The sequence below is a fragment of the Periophthalmus magnuspinnatus genome, chromosome 21 (genome assembly GCF_009829125.3).
Source record: "Periophthalmus magnuspinnatus isolate fPerMag1 chromosome 21, fPerMag1.2.pri, whole genome shotgun sequence".
NCBI lineage: Eukaryota > Metazoa > Chordata > Actinopteri > Gobiiformes > Gobiidae > Periophthalmus > Periophthalmus magnuspinnatus.
In genome coordinates, this window is record NC_047146.1 from 23840448 (window position 1) to 23858129 (window position 17682).

At 37.7% G+C, this 17682-nt stretch overlaps 1 protein-coding gene across 1 annotated transcript in view; it reads left to right on the top strand.

The window, feature by feature from the left end:
- LOC117388935 (ephrin type-A receptor 6-like) overlaps positions 1-17682 on the top strand; it is a 202348-nt gene that overhangs the window by 60880 nt on the left and 123786 nt on the right. The window contains exon 3 of the mRNA XM_055230560.1: positions 4642-5305. Coding sequence (XP_055086535.1) covers positions 4642-5305 — 664 coding nt within the window. The remainder of the gene's footprint in view (positions 1-4641; positions 5306-17682) is intronic.

The following is a 17682-nucleotide window of genomic DNA, read 5'->3' on the forward strand; positions in this document are numbered from 1 at the left end:
TGATTGTTACATGTAGCATTTATTGAGCAATAAGTCGGTGTAGTATTTATTGCGACAGGCCTAAGTTCTAGCATGTTGTAGCTTCAGAAGGTCACAATAGAACATTAAACTCATCTTCCATTGTATTTCCTATTAGGTGTGTTTATTGCAAAAACATACCATAAAAAGCATGAGTTCTTTCTATGACCTGGGTTGTATCTCCACTGATCTGCCCGCAAACCTGGCCTGATAGCATCACCTGCTTGTCCCCAAGTTACACAGTGGTTAATGAGTGACAAAAGTATAAAAGGTAAACCTATTTCTTTTGTATTTTTGTCATTTTATATTTGTGCAAAGTGGTAGTTGTCCTAGCAGCAATAGTAGTTGTTGTTGCAGTAGTTGGGGAGGTTGTAGGGCTAGTGTTGCTTTGAGTAATAGTACGTCATTTTCAATATGAGTGTGACAGTATAAACTGCGTGTACAATCTGTACTTGTTGAATATAATGTAGTAGATTGGTAGTCCCAAATGCAGTAGTAGTTAGTATTGCTAGTGGCAGAAGAAACAACTTCGTCTAGTAATTTTAATCTGCAATAAGTGTTCTCCTACTTCATTTGTCTTCCCCTAAAACATTTATTTGTTGCTACCTCATTTGCTCCCTCTCTTTCCCAAACCCCCTACGCAGTACTTTGTCATTAAAAGTGAAATCTAATAAGAGCGATGGCTTCAGTTTAATGCGCAGGTATTGGATATTTGCCGGAACAGAAAACAGCAGTGATATTCTATAAAACATGTTCTGGGAAGTGCGGCTCTGGGCCACGTCTGACCTTGTGCTAGGCTCAGTCTGTGGGGAAAGTTAAGCAAAGTCAAGTCGGGCAGCATCCAAACTCACAAGTACATAACATGCATCAGTACACGCTAGCACTGGATTAAGTGTTTAAAGCTATAGTGAATCTAATATACCAATACATTATTCAGTAATGGGAGTAAAATTAATTATAGTTAAGTGTTCTGTAGTCATTTTAGCTAGTTACATTTAGTTTGAGGCTATTCTGAAATTCCAGGTGTATTTTTCAAGTATTAGGGTTAGGGTTAGGGTTAGGGTTAGGGTTTGTTGCCTTGCCTAGAATGTTCTACACTATGGCATTAAGATTTATCTTCATGGATCCAAGCAGGTGCCCCAACAAGTTACATCCTTAACTTACATGTCTTCCCAAATGTTAAAGAGCATTCACCCAAGGTTGAATCAAAGTGTGTTTGGATTTCTATAATCTATAATAATATATAATAATATATAATAATATATAATAATATATATATATATATATATATATATATATATATATATATACACACACACACACATATATATATATATGCATTCATGTAGAATATAAGGACATGTAATGATATATAAAATAATGACTATGTAGGCTGTCCACTGGTTTGAGTCTCACAATAATGAGCATGCCCCAGTGTTGTACTTTGGACTGAAACTTGAACAAAAATTCTACTACCAAAAGTAAGACCTTGTTTCAGGGACAAGCTTGTTATCTGCAACTATATGTTAAATTCTTTTGTAATTAAATGCAAAAGTCAGCATTAGAATTATCAAAAATATATTGGTTATATAAGAATACAAGTTCAACACCCAACAACTGCCAACTTGCCCACTGCAATCAGATATTAGAAACAAGAAGTTGAAACAGCCTTGGAAAATCATTAAATATTAAAAAAGTCTGTTCAGCCAAATTCATCCATCAATTTTAAACAGAGGTATCTGGGGTAACCGTAATCACTGACAAAACAAGCTGCTTTACGGTTAAAGGTACACTATGTAACTTTTCTGGTGGAGTGTCTGCCACCAAAATATGGTCTGGGGTCAAATGCGACCCCGAGACCAATTTTGATTGGCCCTCAGGCCTCCCTCTGCTGAATTGGCCCAATGATCAAAGGCAGAACACTGCATTGTTATACAGACTGAAATGTTCTAGGTGTGATTAAAGATATGGTAGCCCTGTCAGTTATATGTAAAATGAAATCATCTGAATCACTCACTGTACTGACCACCTCCATATTGGTTGTGGATATTACGAGGGGAGCTATATGTCTATAACACAGCTGTATTCACCAATAAATAATTTACTGATTTATTGTTCATCTGTAGTTTTGGAGGTGTTGCAAGAATGAAAGGGTGTCCCTGCAGCGTTAGCTTCATGCTGTTGTCCAAACACATCCTTGTTCATATAATCCTTATTTTCTCTGTCATAAATTTCATGTCCCAGTTGATCTTAAAGCCAGCGCAGACTGGTGTTTTTTAATAAGCAGGGAATCAGATAAGCTTGTAAGCGATGCTACAACAGCAGTGCTAAACTCCACTAGCTTCTGTCTCTTACAGTAAAAGTTAATCAGACCTCTTCTTGTTGTACTCAATCAAATCTCTTCTTCTACACAAATTCCTTTCACCTGTCGTCAGGTGTAAGCGTGAAGCTGTCCCTGTGTCCTGTCAAGTTTTCTTTGTCATGTCACTGAGCTGAGCATGGGGGTTTTGGGGACTCTCTTCGGGTGCTTACAGTGGGAGCTGGGCTGCAGGGCTACCTTCGCTGTAAATAACTATTCATTAGGGCTGTTGACTTGACCGCTCCCCACAACTCTAAATTCATGCACAACGTTGAAATGTGTTGGATGTACAGACACGAGGATCTGATCAGATTTCTCTAATAGGCATTCAACGGAGCCGATGGGCTGTTTCACCCCAAGCAGCTCGGTGTGCAGACTTTGAAACACAGAAAATAAAGAAACTAACCTATTAAGCTACATTTTCTTGTGATTTTTGTATGATATGGGCCTATTATTTAAACTCTAATGTTGCCGAACTATCTCAGTTTTTTTATGTTAAATCTTCTACAAATTTGCATGATTGATGAACTCAGTTGTGACAAACTTCTTCAAATAAGAATTTGGAAAACAACCCACACGTATTCAGCCATCGTCACCAAACCGTGCTTTGCCATATTTAGCAGAGATGACTTTATTTACTGCGACACTTCTGTGAAGTGTTTTTGTGATTAGTCATGTACTGGCCGGTCACATCTGAAATTATAATCAATTTGTTGACTATAGTGGCAGAGTCGCACCTTGAGAGAAATGCACATTAGAGGCTGTCCCTGTGGATGATTGAATTAAAGCCTGTTATTAAAGAGGATAATGACTATGTGAAAGCAAACATTAGGCTGTGATTACTACTCTCATCAAGAGCTAATATTTAGCTAAGTGCAAAACAGCTTATTAAATGTGCAAGCTTATCAGGCAAATAGTATTGGTAAATTAACCGGCATCTCTGTTTCTCACCACTGCATTTCTGAGCTGTAGTCAATCTGTTTTCCACATATTAATTAATTAGCAGAGGGTTGAATCACACAGACCTCAGGATGGCAGCAGCAGAAGACATGTGAAGCTGTTGGACAGTAATTAATGCGCTAATGTGGCCTTATGTACCTGACCTCTCGGGAGTGTTTAGTGATTTTATCTTATGATGCTTCAATTGGCTCATGCACTGAAGAAACCGTGTCAATGACACAGTTTGAAATGAGGGAATCATTAAAGAAGTGATTGTATTTTTATGTCAAAAAAACCTTGACATAAAAGAATTACTTCAATGTCTTTAAATGAGAGGGTGGTAGCAAGTAATAGGAATAGTAGATATAATTGTGTGGAAAAAGTAGTACATGGTATATGGTATTTTTGAAAGTATATGTAACAGGGAGCAGTACTACTTTTGGGAATACTAGTTTTACATTAATTAATTTCATGTATGTACCTGTAACACAAATTAATGCATGGATGTATTTTGGGAATCTTCTGATAACAATAATGACATAATATTTTGCAATCCATCAGAAATGTGCAAAAGTCCCCTCTGTTTTTGTAAAGTACTAAAAACTTATTTTTACTGCTTTTTGACAGTAGCCTTAGGCAATAGACAGTATGTTTTATATGCAAATAGTGAATACTATTATACGTTCATTTTAATTTTATTTTGCAGATTTATTTTTTTTGAGTTAATTTGGTTATTCTTGCATTGTATAATTTAGCCTTAACAGGTCTTTCTTTTTTTGTTTTTTTTCAATCTACTGTACCAATATTGCAAGGAGATTCAAGTTTAGAATACACTTGGACCTCTATAAACAAAAATTGAAGCACTCAATGTTCAGTTTGTAGAAAAAGTTTGTCCCAGGGCAGGGCAGTTATTAGATTGTGTTCCTGGTTTTTTTCTGTGGTGGTTTTGGGGTCACACTTTTAACTAGTTCGTGCTTCACTAGAATTTTATCACTAAGGGAACTGATATCCCAGCATGCAATGTAATCATGTGACCCAGACACTTTTGAGCTTTTGACGAGGCTGCTCCAAAAAAGAGAGGGCAAGGATTTTATCGCGACAAATGGAGAAAAGAGAAAATTTGTTGCTGTTGAGTTTTAGAAATAGTATTGACTGTATACAGCTATGAAAAACACCTTTAGTTTATTTATTTATTTTTTTAGATTTTATATTCAATAAGTATGATTACAGTCCTTTGATATAATTTTAAACTCATTAGCAACTTTTTTCACGTCTCGGTTTTAGCTTGCTAATTCCTAACATACTTCTTTTTGCTCTTTCCACAGTGGGACGCCATTACGGAGATGGACGAGCACAACCGTCCCATCCACACTTTCCAGGTCTGCAACGTGATGGAGCCTAACCAAAACAACTGGCTCCGCTCCAACTGGATCCCACGTCAGGCCGCTCAGAAGATCTATGTGGAACTACGATTCACGCTACGAGACTGCAACTCCATCCCCTGGGTCTCTGGAACCTGCAAAGAAACATTCAACCTCTTCTATCACGAGACTGACGAAGTTCACAACATCAAATTCAAATCTACACAGTACACCAAAATCGATACTATAGCTGCGGATGAGAGCTTCACCCAGATGGATTTGGGTGATCGCATTTTGAAATTAAACACTGAGGTGCGTGAAGTGGGGCCTATGACTAAAAAAGGCTTCTACTTGGCATTCCAGGACATAGGAGCGTGCATCGCCTTGGTTTCGGTGAGGGTCTACTATAAGAAATGCCCATTTACGTTGAGGAACTTGGCGTCATTCCCGGACACAGTGCCACGGGGGGACTCTTCTTCACTGGTGGAGGTGAGAGGGGCGTGCATAGACCATGCAGAGGAACGGGACACGCCCAAACTGTTCTGTGGAGCGGATGGTGATTGGCTGGTGCCGCTGGGGAGGTGTGTCTGCAGCGTCGGGCATGAGGAGATAGATGGAGCCTGTGTGGGTGAGTTTTGCTTCACTTTAACCTGATTATATTTTAGTATATTTTGAATGTTACTCCTACACTGCGTAAATGTGAGTAAAAATAGATATTCGGGATATGCAAATTATATAAAAAAACATTATTGGAACATACAAGGAACATATTAATATATACATCGATATACGTTAGGTTTCAAGTGTTAAAACTAACAATATTGAAACATATTAGCAAGAGTAAATAAGGTTGCCTGGTTTCAACATCAAAACCTGCCCAACATCATCTGAAATCTTCCCAAATCAATAAAGTTCCAGGGCATTTTTACAAGTTTAAGTGGTGCAGTTTACCCCCTGCAATGACACAGGCCTGTTTCCTTAACTTTCTCAGAAAATAAGCAGCTCTGGTTGCTTTGTTTTGGAGGAATTTTATACAGAATAAGATTTTTTTTAATTAAAAATTTGACTAGAATTTGCATTTTTTACAAGAAAAATAGGCCAATCCCTATTGCAGACTTTATTTATTAGTTTCATTTGTGGCAACTCTTAAAATGTCACCCAACTTTGCACACCTGACCCTGGAGTAATACCGGGTTTCATTATTATTTTTGTATTAGAAAGGAGGGAATAATTTCTTTTTGTTCCACACAACTATTTAAATGTCATAAATATGAATTTGTAGCACAGACTTTTGTTTTTGGTACAGTGACCTCTGATGCACTACCAAAAACTCTACTAATTCAAACTGCCCATTGATCTGCTACATCCCCATACACTGCCTGTACCTATTTATTAACCTATTTATTAAACTGATGATGTGCTTTTGTGCAGACTGTGCACCAGTTCCATTACATATATCTTTTGTTAATGTTGCGTTCTTATAATTTTGCTCCTCTCACTCCCATATTATCAACAGTGTAACTATCCAAGTGTAAAATTGGATAAGAGTTTGTGGCTATAATAGGCATATAATTTACGAACATTGCTAAAGAGTGCAACTTGGGTACTCTTGTTGGCTGTACCTGGCATGGTGCTTTGTAGTCTATATAGTTTTCTGTTTGTGCAGTTCCCAGGGGCCATCTTGATGTGATAGATTACCTGGGTGAGTTTGATCTGAGCGCTCTGATACAAACTGTGGATCAGAAAAGCCAGCAGGTCTCAGCAGGGATACTGTGGGACCAGCTACACGGTGTTGTGATGGTCCAATGAAAGATCTCTGTAATCCACACAGAGGTTTGGCAATGGACTTCTAACAGGGAGGGACATGCACTGTGCAGCCGTGGGCAATAACAATGAATTAAAAAAATGACAGTTAACAAGAGTGTGCAAAATTTAGTCCAAGGTTTCAAAACAAAGACATTTATCAAACATTTGGTCCCGATTAAACGAGTGGATTAAATTAAGGATTTTAATTTTTACGTGTATCAATGGTGGCAGTGCTTATCTCCATAGAGACGGTATGTCTTTGACATGAATATTCCATTGTATCGCACTAAAGTATATTTAAACATAATCTGACCCATAGAGCTGACTTGTAACTTGGCTTGGTGCATATGCTTGGCTCCATGATAAGTTTAATATTATACTGTGGAGCATTCAAAGTTAAACACAAACATCTCCATTGAGACGAGCATCTTAATGGCTAAATGTTTTTAATAACCATTTACTCCACCAATCATTCCTCTTTATAGAATCCACTGATGACATTATAGATGACCTAATTCGCATGTCTCTAAAATTGTACTAAAATCTTGTGCTAATGGCCTGTCCACAAATGCTTTGGACACTCCTCAGTCCTGTCCCTGTACCATTTAGAACCAGATGTCTCTGCAGTTGATTACAATTCGTTTTGTGGCAGGAGTAGGTGAGACGGTTCCCCAGCTGCACAGCCAGCTGCAATGTAATCAGCGCCAAACTGCAGCCATGATTACACCCTCACTAATCAGTCGGCTTGTGGGACAGGTGAAATGTATTCTTTATGTTCAGCTTGTCTTTAATATAGATTGTAGTGCATCTCCCGGCAACAGAGGGCCAAATAGAAAGACTTTTCATTTGGATTTGAGATCTAGCGTTTAACATCCCCAGCCTGCTACATTCATTTGGTCTTGTTGACTTCATTGAAATGCCTGCTCTATCCCCCTGTTCCCAGTACACCTCTGTCACCGGGTTAAGCTGTGCCCATATAGCGGCTGCTCATTGTTCTGGATTCAAACAAGTATCATTATAAAGCTCTGTGCAGGTTCCACTAGAGTGCCTCAGGGGCCAAAGCTGCAGTGGTTGTTTCACTCCTTTAGTTACAGCTGAGCCCTTATACCACAGCTGTTTTATTAGAAAGCAAATGTGGAAAATATGTTGTATTTAAGAGTACTTCTGTTCCTTCTCATAATCCAGAACTTTTATGTTGGACAAGCCCAAAGTCTGGCCTGGGGTTCACTCAGTACACCTGGTAACAGTTGTGTGGCCCTAAAATAACATGTGAAATGGCACTTCTAATAGTTTGTACGGAAAATGTTTGAATTCACCAAATATATTCACCCTTTGCATGAGACATATGCAGTTGTATGCACCTTTATCTCACATTAAAAAGGCCCTGGTTCGGTTCTTGGATTATGGGGGTGAGTTTGGAATTTCAACTATTAACTTGTTATAATGGTTTGTTTCACACCTTTTGCACAAACATCAAAATTCTGACTAAGCTGGGACTAAACCTAGAATCTAACCTGGATTTGATCAGGAAAAACCTGTAACTAGATCAGGACTAAACACACAGTGCGCTCTCTGGAAAGACTCCCGTGGCACTACATTTAGTTCTGTTTACTTTACTTTTGGGTTAGTCTTGTTTTGCATAGATGGTGTATCACCTCAAACACCATGAGTCACTTGAGAGTCCATCAGCTTATTTCTATGACGTGCTTCAAGCAGACAGAGCCCCGTGAATACATGCGCACATGCTCTTTTCTCCTACACGCGGTGGTCTTTTCTTTCACCTGTGAGGACTGTATGCGCTGGTGGTAGAGGAGAAAAAGCTTTTACAGTGACACACAGACAGACCTAGGCTCACTGCCGCAGACTGATGCAGGTCAGCATCAGCATCTGCGCATCAGCTGTAGACTAGATTGATCCAAATGGCCTCGTCAGACGAACATGTCAAACAGCAGGTCTGCAGTGCCCATTCATACAAATATATATGGTCCAAGTTCTATTTTGCCCAATTCCAAGCACTTTTACTGTCACCAGGGACTGCGTAGGTCAGCCCGAGACTTGCCCCACACCTGCCCCGCACCCGACTTGCACCCGACCCGCTCCAAATCAGGGTGTGAATGTACTCTTGGGCCCACAGTTGATGATCAGCTCCTCAAAGGCATAGCTGAAATATCAAAAAGTAATTAATAAATCAAAAAAAGAAACAATAAGAAGTTTCCCCGGACGTACAATAGAGTATCTTAACCTTAATACGGTCTAGTAAGTTTGTTTTTTACCTTACATGACCTCTGAAGGTACTGAAGAGTCAAACAATCACTATGTTTTTGACTATATACGTACCCTCTACTTACCCAAAGAAAGGTGCTTATTTGAAGTCTGAATAAAAACCTTTACTTTCACAGAGTATGGAGGGAACTATTCACTCTCCTTCCTCTGAAATGACCACTTTGATTTGCTGCGGCTCACAACAAGTCATTCCGGTCAAAATGGCTCTTTCATCTGGCTCTGGATGCTATTTGTAGTCTGCAAAAATATAACATAACAGCAAGAAAGTAGGAATCTGCATGGGACGAACAAGTGCAATTTCTTATGCTACATTTTCCATTCTTTTCCATGTTTGGCACAAATTGACTGTGCTATGATATACTTTTACAGTCACTTGTAATGAAGCCATTCTGAAATGTGTGTACAGTGGTCCCTTGCTATATCGCATGCATGCTTTTTTTTTTTACAGTGTATGAACATGCATTGTCTTCCAAGATTTCTGCTAAAAGTAAATGTACATTTTGTAATTCCTACACAGTACATACATCTTTGTTCCAGAACTATGACCCATTAAAGAATACAATTATGAATTATTGTGCATTAAACAATCCACACATAGAGCTTTTGATTTCTACCTCATTTCTACCTACATTTTTATGTATAGGAGAAAAAAAAAAAATGCTAGTCAAGCTCTCTTGTGAACAATTGGCAATTAGCACATTAGTGCTTCGTTGATGCACATGTTATTCATCTTGTTGGGTTTGCCCATTGACTTCCATTAATTTCCATTCATTTTTAGCAGTTATAAATATGGCATGTGTGCTTGGATACTGTTTTTAATGCTTGGGGCGACTGAGAGGATGAAGCTGACAATGATGAGTGCACGGGCAAAGCAATAGACCCTATACCCTATAGGGACTCAGACCTAACAAAGGACTCACCTCCCATTGCTCAGTGTTAGTCCAAAATTGTGCCAATGCAAAGTGGAATAGTTGACCTAGCACAAATTCTAAAATACATCACAGGCTTGTACATAAATAGCTCTAATATGTACCCAGAGAATTGGCTAACACTTGCCTTCTGTGCTAGCTTGGTCATGTTGGTCATATTTGAACGTAATGTCGTTCAGCTCCATCAGGTTCATTCTGACATTCATGACCCATAGAAGAGCCGTAAACATGCCGACTTTCTTTTTTGGAGTAAAGAAAGTTTGTAGTCCGCAATCTGCCCTAGTACTTGTGAGTTCTGAGTTTAGTCCACCTCCTCCCAGATCCCCCTGTGGCTGTTTGTAGACAAGTGATGGATAGTGCTCATGCTGCGCACCTGACCTTTAGATAGTCATATATTGCTTACTGTATAGAGCAGCTAAAGGATCCACTTAAAACTGCACACTCACACAGAATGGACCAGAGGGATGTGGGTTATTACTATGGGTCGCAATGGGAACACTCGGACCACCAGCCCTGTTATCTTTAGCTCTCTTGCAGGTGTTGGTCTTGGTAGCCATTCGTCTTAATAAAACTATACCTTATAACTACTAACTTGCTTGATGACACCAAAGAGAATATGTGTTGCAAAGATTTATTGTTGCACTGTTAGCCTCATGATAATTTTGGATGAATATCAGGTTTTAATTGCTCAACTGAGGAGTATATCTCTATCAACCCAGATTCTACCTTGCTTTGGCCCCTTAATTAACAGACAGTTGTGAAAATGTTAAAATTAGGTGGCTATATTTGCTCTTGCTGTGTATATTTTTTTGCAAATGAATTTTAAAAATAATTGATAATCTTATTTTCAAAATAATATTATCAAAAACAACAAAAGCCAATGTGTTTAACCTTATATATGACATTGCAGTTACATTTTGAAATATCCTAAATGTTTCTTGTTACCATAAAGATATGCGTTTAGATCTGAACCACCCTTGAACTCCGGCATAGATCATTTAAATAGAAATTTTCTAAAATGTATTAAAATAGCTTCATAGGAACAGCTTCATTAACTTTTCATTAAAGGCAAAACCCAAATGTCCACACTAGTCCTCAGTATCTGCTCGTTAGCGGGCAGCAACAGAAGAAGGCCTACATCATGTTTTTCCTAAAATAAAAGCGGCATGCGTTCAGAGCAATGTAATCTAATGCGATGAGAATCATGCTTGTGACAACATGTAATTGGAGTTGCAGTTTATTTATACCATCCGGCAGACTGTGAGTGGGAGCACACAGCAAAGAACTACTTTCCCTTTATATTTGATTTTATTGACTCGTGAAAAGTATAGGGCTGTAAAATATATTGCAGTAAGAGCAATTTTGGCACATGGAATCTTCCTGTATGACCAAAAAATGTGTTTCTTACAATAATGCCTTTGCTGCTGGATTTCTTGAAAGTGCATAAAATAATGGAATAAAATCTGTATTTAACAGCGATTGCTATTGGATTTATGTTGCAATTGGATTTTGTTTGACATTATGAGACACTAAAAAGGTTTTCTTTTCCAAATATGTCAAGAAATATTGCTGATGCAGAATCCATAGGTGATCAGATGCTGCATTCATTGGTCCTCGATAAGATGACTTGTTTTTCTTTCATATGCTGTCTGCTCATTAACAGTGTTTAAAACTAGTAAGACATTGATGCTGTTAGCCTTCTCAAAGCTAAACATTATCTATTTACTTATGCTAGGTAACGTTACATCTGCAATCCAACAGTTGTAGCCTTGAGTCATTCTTGTGCAGATCTGTTGCCCTTATGATCTAGATCAGGGGTGTCAAACTCATTTTTATGAAGGGCCACATCAACAAAATGGTTGCTCTCAAAGGGCCAGACGTAACTGTAAGATAAATGAAATACGTTTTTATCTTGTTAATTAACCGTTTCTATATTTATTACTTTTTCAAGTTACAAATATTGCATATGGATTTGCATAGATATGAAAAATGACATGACACTGACATTTTAAAACAGTCATACCTTTTAATTTACTTTGTCACGGGCCACATAAAATGACGTGGTGGGCCGCATTTGGCCCACGGGCCTTGAGTTTGACACGTGTGATCTAGATAATTAGCAGACAATCCCTAAATGTAATTACTTTTAGTCAGAGTTCAAATGTGTTAAATCAGTTGGCAGAAATCAGCACATTTTTGTTCATTTGCACACAGCAGGTGACGTCAGGTGTAGAAGTTGGGAAGAATGTTTTGGCCCAAGTTCCTGAGTTGTTTTTCTGACTTGTGCGGGCGTTCATGTGCATTTTTCAACTCAGAAAAACATTTTCCCGAGTTCCTGAGGACCACATGAACGCAGCAAGAGTGATGAACAATTAACACTGTTGCCAAAACATTTAACAATTCAAAACAAAATAATACATCTTCTGAATGGTGAAAATGCCTGAAAATTGTGCCTATAAACAGTAAGCAGAAACCCATAAATAGCTAGAGTTTTAATCATTGGTGCCACTACTGCATTTTAATAATCCGGTGATAGACATTTATAGTCACACCTGCACCTGTTTTAAATGGACCTATGTAGTTATTTGTTTTGTTTGTTTTTGTTTGTCTTTTTACAGGGCGCTCATGAAAAAAAGAGAGTCTGCTACTCTCATTGGGCTCTCCCTGTATAAATAAAGATAAATTAAAATAAAACAAAAACATTAGCCTAACATTATCTGCTATTTCAGCCACATAACAAGCTGGTCCCAAGTCCCACGATAATGTGTGAGGCTTATGAGATTTGGTGTAAACCTTTTACCCAAATGTTATAATAAAAATCTGGCTTTGTTTGCAGATGTATAGCACAATACTTAATACAAAATATATTGTTAAAAAAAATAAAAAATCAAATCTGTCAGCTGTACAGAAAGTTGGCAAGGCAAGTTTATTTGTACAGCACAACATATAGCAAAGTAATTCAATATCCTTTACTGAATAAGAACGTCATTAAAATCACAATATAAACAAATCAAAACATAAACAATCACAAATAATGACAATCATAAAATTTGCATTAAAAGAAAAGGGTTCAGAATAAAAACATTTCAGTCATATGCACAGCTAAACAGAACCTGGATTTAAACATTGTCAAAGTAGAGGATTGTCCCACATCTTCAGGAAGACCATTCCACATTTTAGCTACATAAAACTGAAACGCTGATTCCCCTTGTTTAGTCCTGACTGAAGGGAGCTAACTACACTGAAACTAACACATACAACATTCATTCTCTGCCATTTTCTCCTGTTTAAGTTTTCCCTGGTACAAAGTCTGCTAGTGACAAATCCCCATGCCCCGCTTTGGTCCAACTGTTCTCTTTAAAGTATATGTTGTGCTGTGGCTTCATGGGCAGTGCGTGTGGCTCCAGGAAACTCATGTCTAAATATAAGCCCCTGCAGGTGCTCCACGGCCCACACATCAGTAAGTGTCCTGCTGCTAATGGGACAGGACTTCTCCCTCTGCTCATGATTGACACTTCACCAAGCTTTTTGTTTGTTTGACAGTGTTTTTCTTAGTCATTCACTGAGGTGGGGAAATATAAACTGAATATCTTTACTCATATTATCATTATTCTAAAACAAATAAATAAGTATTCAATGCACCTGCTACTAAATCTACCGTTAGTCCTTGGCTACTACTGCTAGGGATGTCACGATATCAGATTTTAGTGTTGTGGTTATTGTGAGAAAAAACACCACAAATTTAATGATCCTTCATGATTATTGACATCAAAGCAACAGCGATATAATTTTCTTTCATATCTGTTGTCTAACATGGTACAGTCAGTCACCTGGTTTATGAAATCAAACTTTCTGAATGATAAAGAAAGCTGAGGTGACATAAACAGCTAGGAAAAAATAACTGCATTTCTTGTACTACCGGTATTTGCAATATATCTAAAATTGTCACTATTGTTTTTTGGGGTTTTTTTTTACTATTGCAACTTTTTCAACTCTTTAATCACTACCACTACTACTACTACTACTACTAGACCTATCACTACTACGACTACTACAACTACTACTACTACCACTTTTACTACTATTACAAGTACTACAATATCTTCAACATCTACATTTTTGCAACATCATCACTACTACTGCCACCCGATTGTCTAACTATATGTTTCTGAAACTGCAAAGAGAGAGGGAAAAAAGCCACTGATCTATAACAGCTGTATTTTATCCTTATTTATTTTCATTTGATTTAACTTAATACAACAACTTGATGCTGTGACCATTTTGTTTTTACAGCAGCTCTTGTTTATTGGTTGAAGAGCCCTCTGCAGTGTTATGAATATGTAATCACATTCACAGTCTGTCTGTGCAGCTGGCTGCTGTTTGTTTTGTCCAGATGATTGTGGAGTTTATATGTTTGACACAGTGACATGTGTTTATATGATACATGGATGTGATGTCATGTGTGCCGGACACTAATAGGCAGTGGAGAAAGGGATCTTAGATAGTTCAGACTTTTCCTAGTTTGGTCATGGTTTGTGCCTGGTTTAATCCTGATGTTGACTTTATTTATTTATTTATTGATTTATGTATTTATTTATTTTGTTAATTTATTTTCCCCTCTTTTACCTTCTTTATATCTTCTTTACTTACAAATTACTAGTACTAGTATTCTCCTCTACTGGCCCACCTTACCCTCTCCAAAGTCATAGAAATATCACACATACACACACACACAAGCATACAATTGTAAATAGCTGTTATGTCTACAAACCATGTTGGGACTTGGTATGTTTCATTATGTCTTGTTATGTCTTGGTTTGTCTTAATATGTCTTGGCACGTCCTGGTATGCCGTGGTATGACTTGGCATGTCTTATCACCACTGTATACGACTGATCACTACATTTGTCTGTCTTGCATTGAATAAATAAAGGAGAAAAAAATTGTTATTCGGTTAACTTAATTTGATTACTTGATATTACAGACCAAAAAATTTAAAAATTAAATTCAGGTAAGAGTGTGACCCATTAAATCAATTCATTAACACATTTATTTATTTTCAACAACTCTAATTCATTTTGACGAGATTTTTCACAATTTGGATTTTGGTGGTTTAATGAGAATCTCTGCTTTTATTCAACATGTTTTTTTTACAATGCTCCACCTGCCTTGACTTATTGAAGGTGTTAAATGCTGCGAAGACCTCAGCTTAATATTCACAGCTTATGATTTGCCTCCTGTAACCAAACTATTACATGCAGCTAAACAAGCCTGCCAGCACAAATCACTTCGTATAAGGGCTGTGGAGAGCTGTCCAACCTGGGTAATTTGGCAGGTGGAGCGTGCTAGACTTTTGTAATGTTAATTGGCAGGCTCAGGATCAACAACCTGAAAACTTTTACTTATAAGACATTTTCAATTACACCTCCAGGATAGTCAGACAACAATTACGCAACATATCCCTCAAGCTGTCCACCCGCCAAATGAGACGTCTTCACTCAGCGCACACACACACGCACACACACACACACACACCCACACGCACACACTCAAAAGGCTAAGCTAACATAATAAATCACTTGCACACAACAGCGTATATTGCTCCCCCTGTACCACCTGGATTCACAGTCAAACAACAAGCTTTATCGCGGAAAGCTCGCACTGATGCAAGGGACAACATTTGGCTCCTACAAAAACACGATGGTACAAACAAACATGCCCAGAGGAGGCGCTCCGGGGGGCTCGAGTCGGCACGCCGCAGGGACACACGGTGGCATTTCCAAAAAAAGGATGCTTTTAGTGTAACAAGCCACATCCACTTCAGAGCTAATTGGGGGCATCAGCGGAGACGAGGGGAGATAGGTGTTAGGTGCAGTGTGAAGAGGACCTAGGTGTCAGAGTACGCTGTGAACATAGCATAAAGTTGGTGTCAGAAATTGAAACTTTGTGAAGAAAACTGGGTTTCCACTTTGAGGTGTGGGAAGAAATGTTACTCTTAGAGAAGACATTAATTTTCTTTTTCGAGTATTTAGTATTAACATACGTGCATTCTTATTTTACATTATAATAATACAAATGCGTACAAAAAACAGATCCGAGCCACTCTGATTATTATGCTTTTAGATATTAACTTATGTTTTTACTGTTGAAAAATGGCAATGTGAGTTTTTTAGAGCATGGATAGAGATAGGCAGACTTGAGACTTATTACTGTGCCTTCAATGTTCCAAACTATGACATTAAACATATCTATCTTATTCAAGTACAGGTGTTTTTTACTTGCTGAAAATCATACATTCTACCTGTGAGTGGAGTCGCCATTCCAGAGATCTGGCCTGTAACAACCTTGCGGGGCTATCTGCTGGTCTTCATGCAGATAGATACGTTTAAAGCCAAAGCAATAACATCTCCACTGATTTAAGGAAGTAGCAGAACCTGCGCCATAAAAGTTAAATAGTGCACCTTTAAATATCTAATCCCGTATCTTTATTTGTATAGCGCTTTTCTAAACAGTGTTAGTAAGTGCTTCACAGTGCAATTAACTCAATAGATCAGTGGACTTTAGTTAGTAGTTCAAATGTATTGCTGTAGTTTAATGTCCCCACACAGTTCTGGTGTTTTTCTTGCTGTGCTCCCGCTAGGTCAGTCTCAGTGGTCAGCCATACCCATGCTGATTTGGATGATTGAGGTCTTGATCTTATATGAAAAGATTTACAATTCAGATTAGAACTGTGGCACCCCACCTTCCTCATTAACTCTGCCCATTACTGGTGTAATTATAACTTTTTTTACTTTGACTTAGCCTATTTGTCATCTGCAAATATTTACTGTAAATGAGTTGCTTTTGTATACCACTTATATGCAAGATTAGCTTTTTATTTTTACTTTTTAATTCAGGATAAAGTATGTGTAAATTGTTGCATAAAAGTGACAGTTCCATTTGTTCCACATGTACTGTACTATTGTTTGTTTTCGGTGCCATGATAATCCTTTGCTCTTTGAACATCAGTGTATGCTAATGTGCCTCTCCCCTGAGTTGTCATTAAGCAGCTGTGCTCTGTAACCTGCGTGTAGTGTTCTGTGGGTTTGTGTATGCTGGAAATAGCTGCTGTCAGACGACTGGAGCGTTTAGTGTCACGTCTCACATGTCAGCATTGTAAACAGTTATCGGAGTGATCAATGATTATTAGGCTTAATCTCGATCAAATCTTTCAGAATATGCTGTAGTGGGGATTGTATGAAGGGCATACTGTATGTGTTTGATTGTATATGACTGTTTTTCATTTCAGAAAGGTGTGATGTTGATCTTAAAAATATAATACTGCATTAGCCTGACATACTTTCCAGTTTTAACTTGTTTAGGAAAAAAATCTTTGTGATATGCACTTGATATTGCTGTGGTGGAAGGTAAAAAAGTAAAGTACTGTACTTAAGTAGAATTTTTGGGCTTCTATGATTCAATTAAGTATATTTTATAGTGTATAATTTTTACTTTTATTTCACTACATTTGAGAGGAGGTATCTGTACTTTCTACTCCTCTACATTTTTTAACTGAACTGGATTGAGTTCAAGCCTCAGCTTTGAGCAAGCAAAAATCAGTAAAGTTGATAATAAAAATTAAGAAATGGATTTGTATTGCTACTGTTGACCAAAATCTGTGCCTTTTTTTTTTTTTTTAACAATCTCACTATATTTAACACTTAAACAAATTAACAACACTTGTGTGAAATACTCTTACTTTTTACTCTTAAAGTACATTTTTAAACGAATACTTAAAGTCATCCACCACTGGTAAAATGTGTGCACATTTGTAAACCAAAAAGATTTTTATCTTTGTCATTACAGTTAACATGAAAAAGTCTGTCCTTTCTTCTCAAAAACATATTTTGACTTTCTGAAACGCACACACTCCTCACACTGTATAACTAACTTGTTTGGTAAATATTTTGTTTCGTGACTTTCAAATGTGGATTTTATTTGAAAGTTTT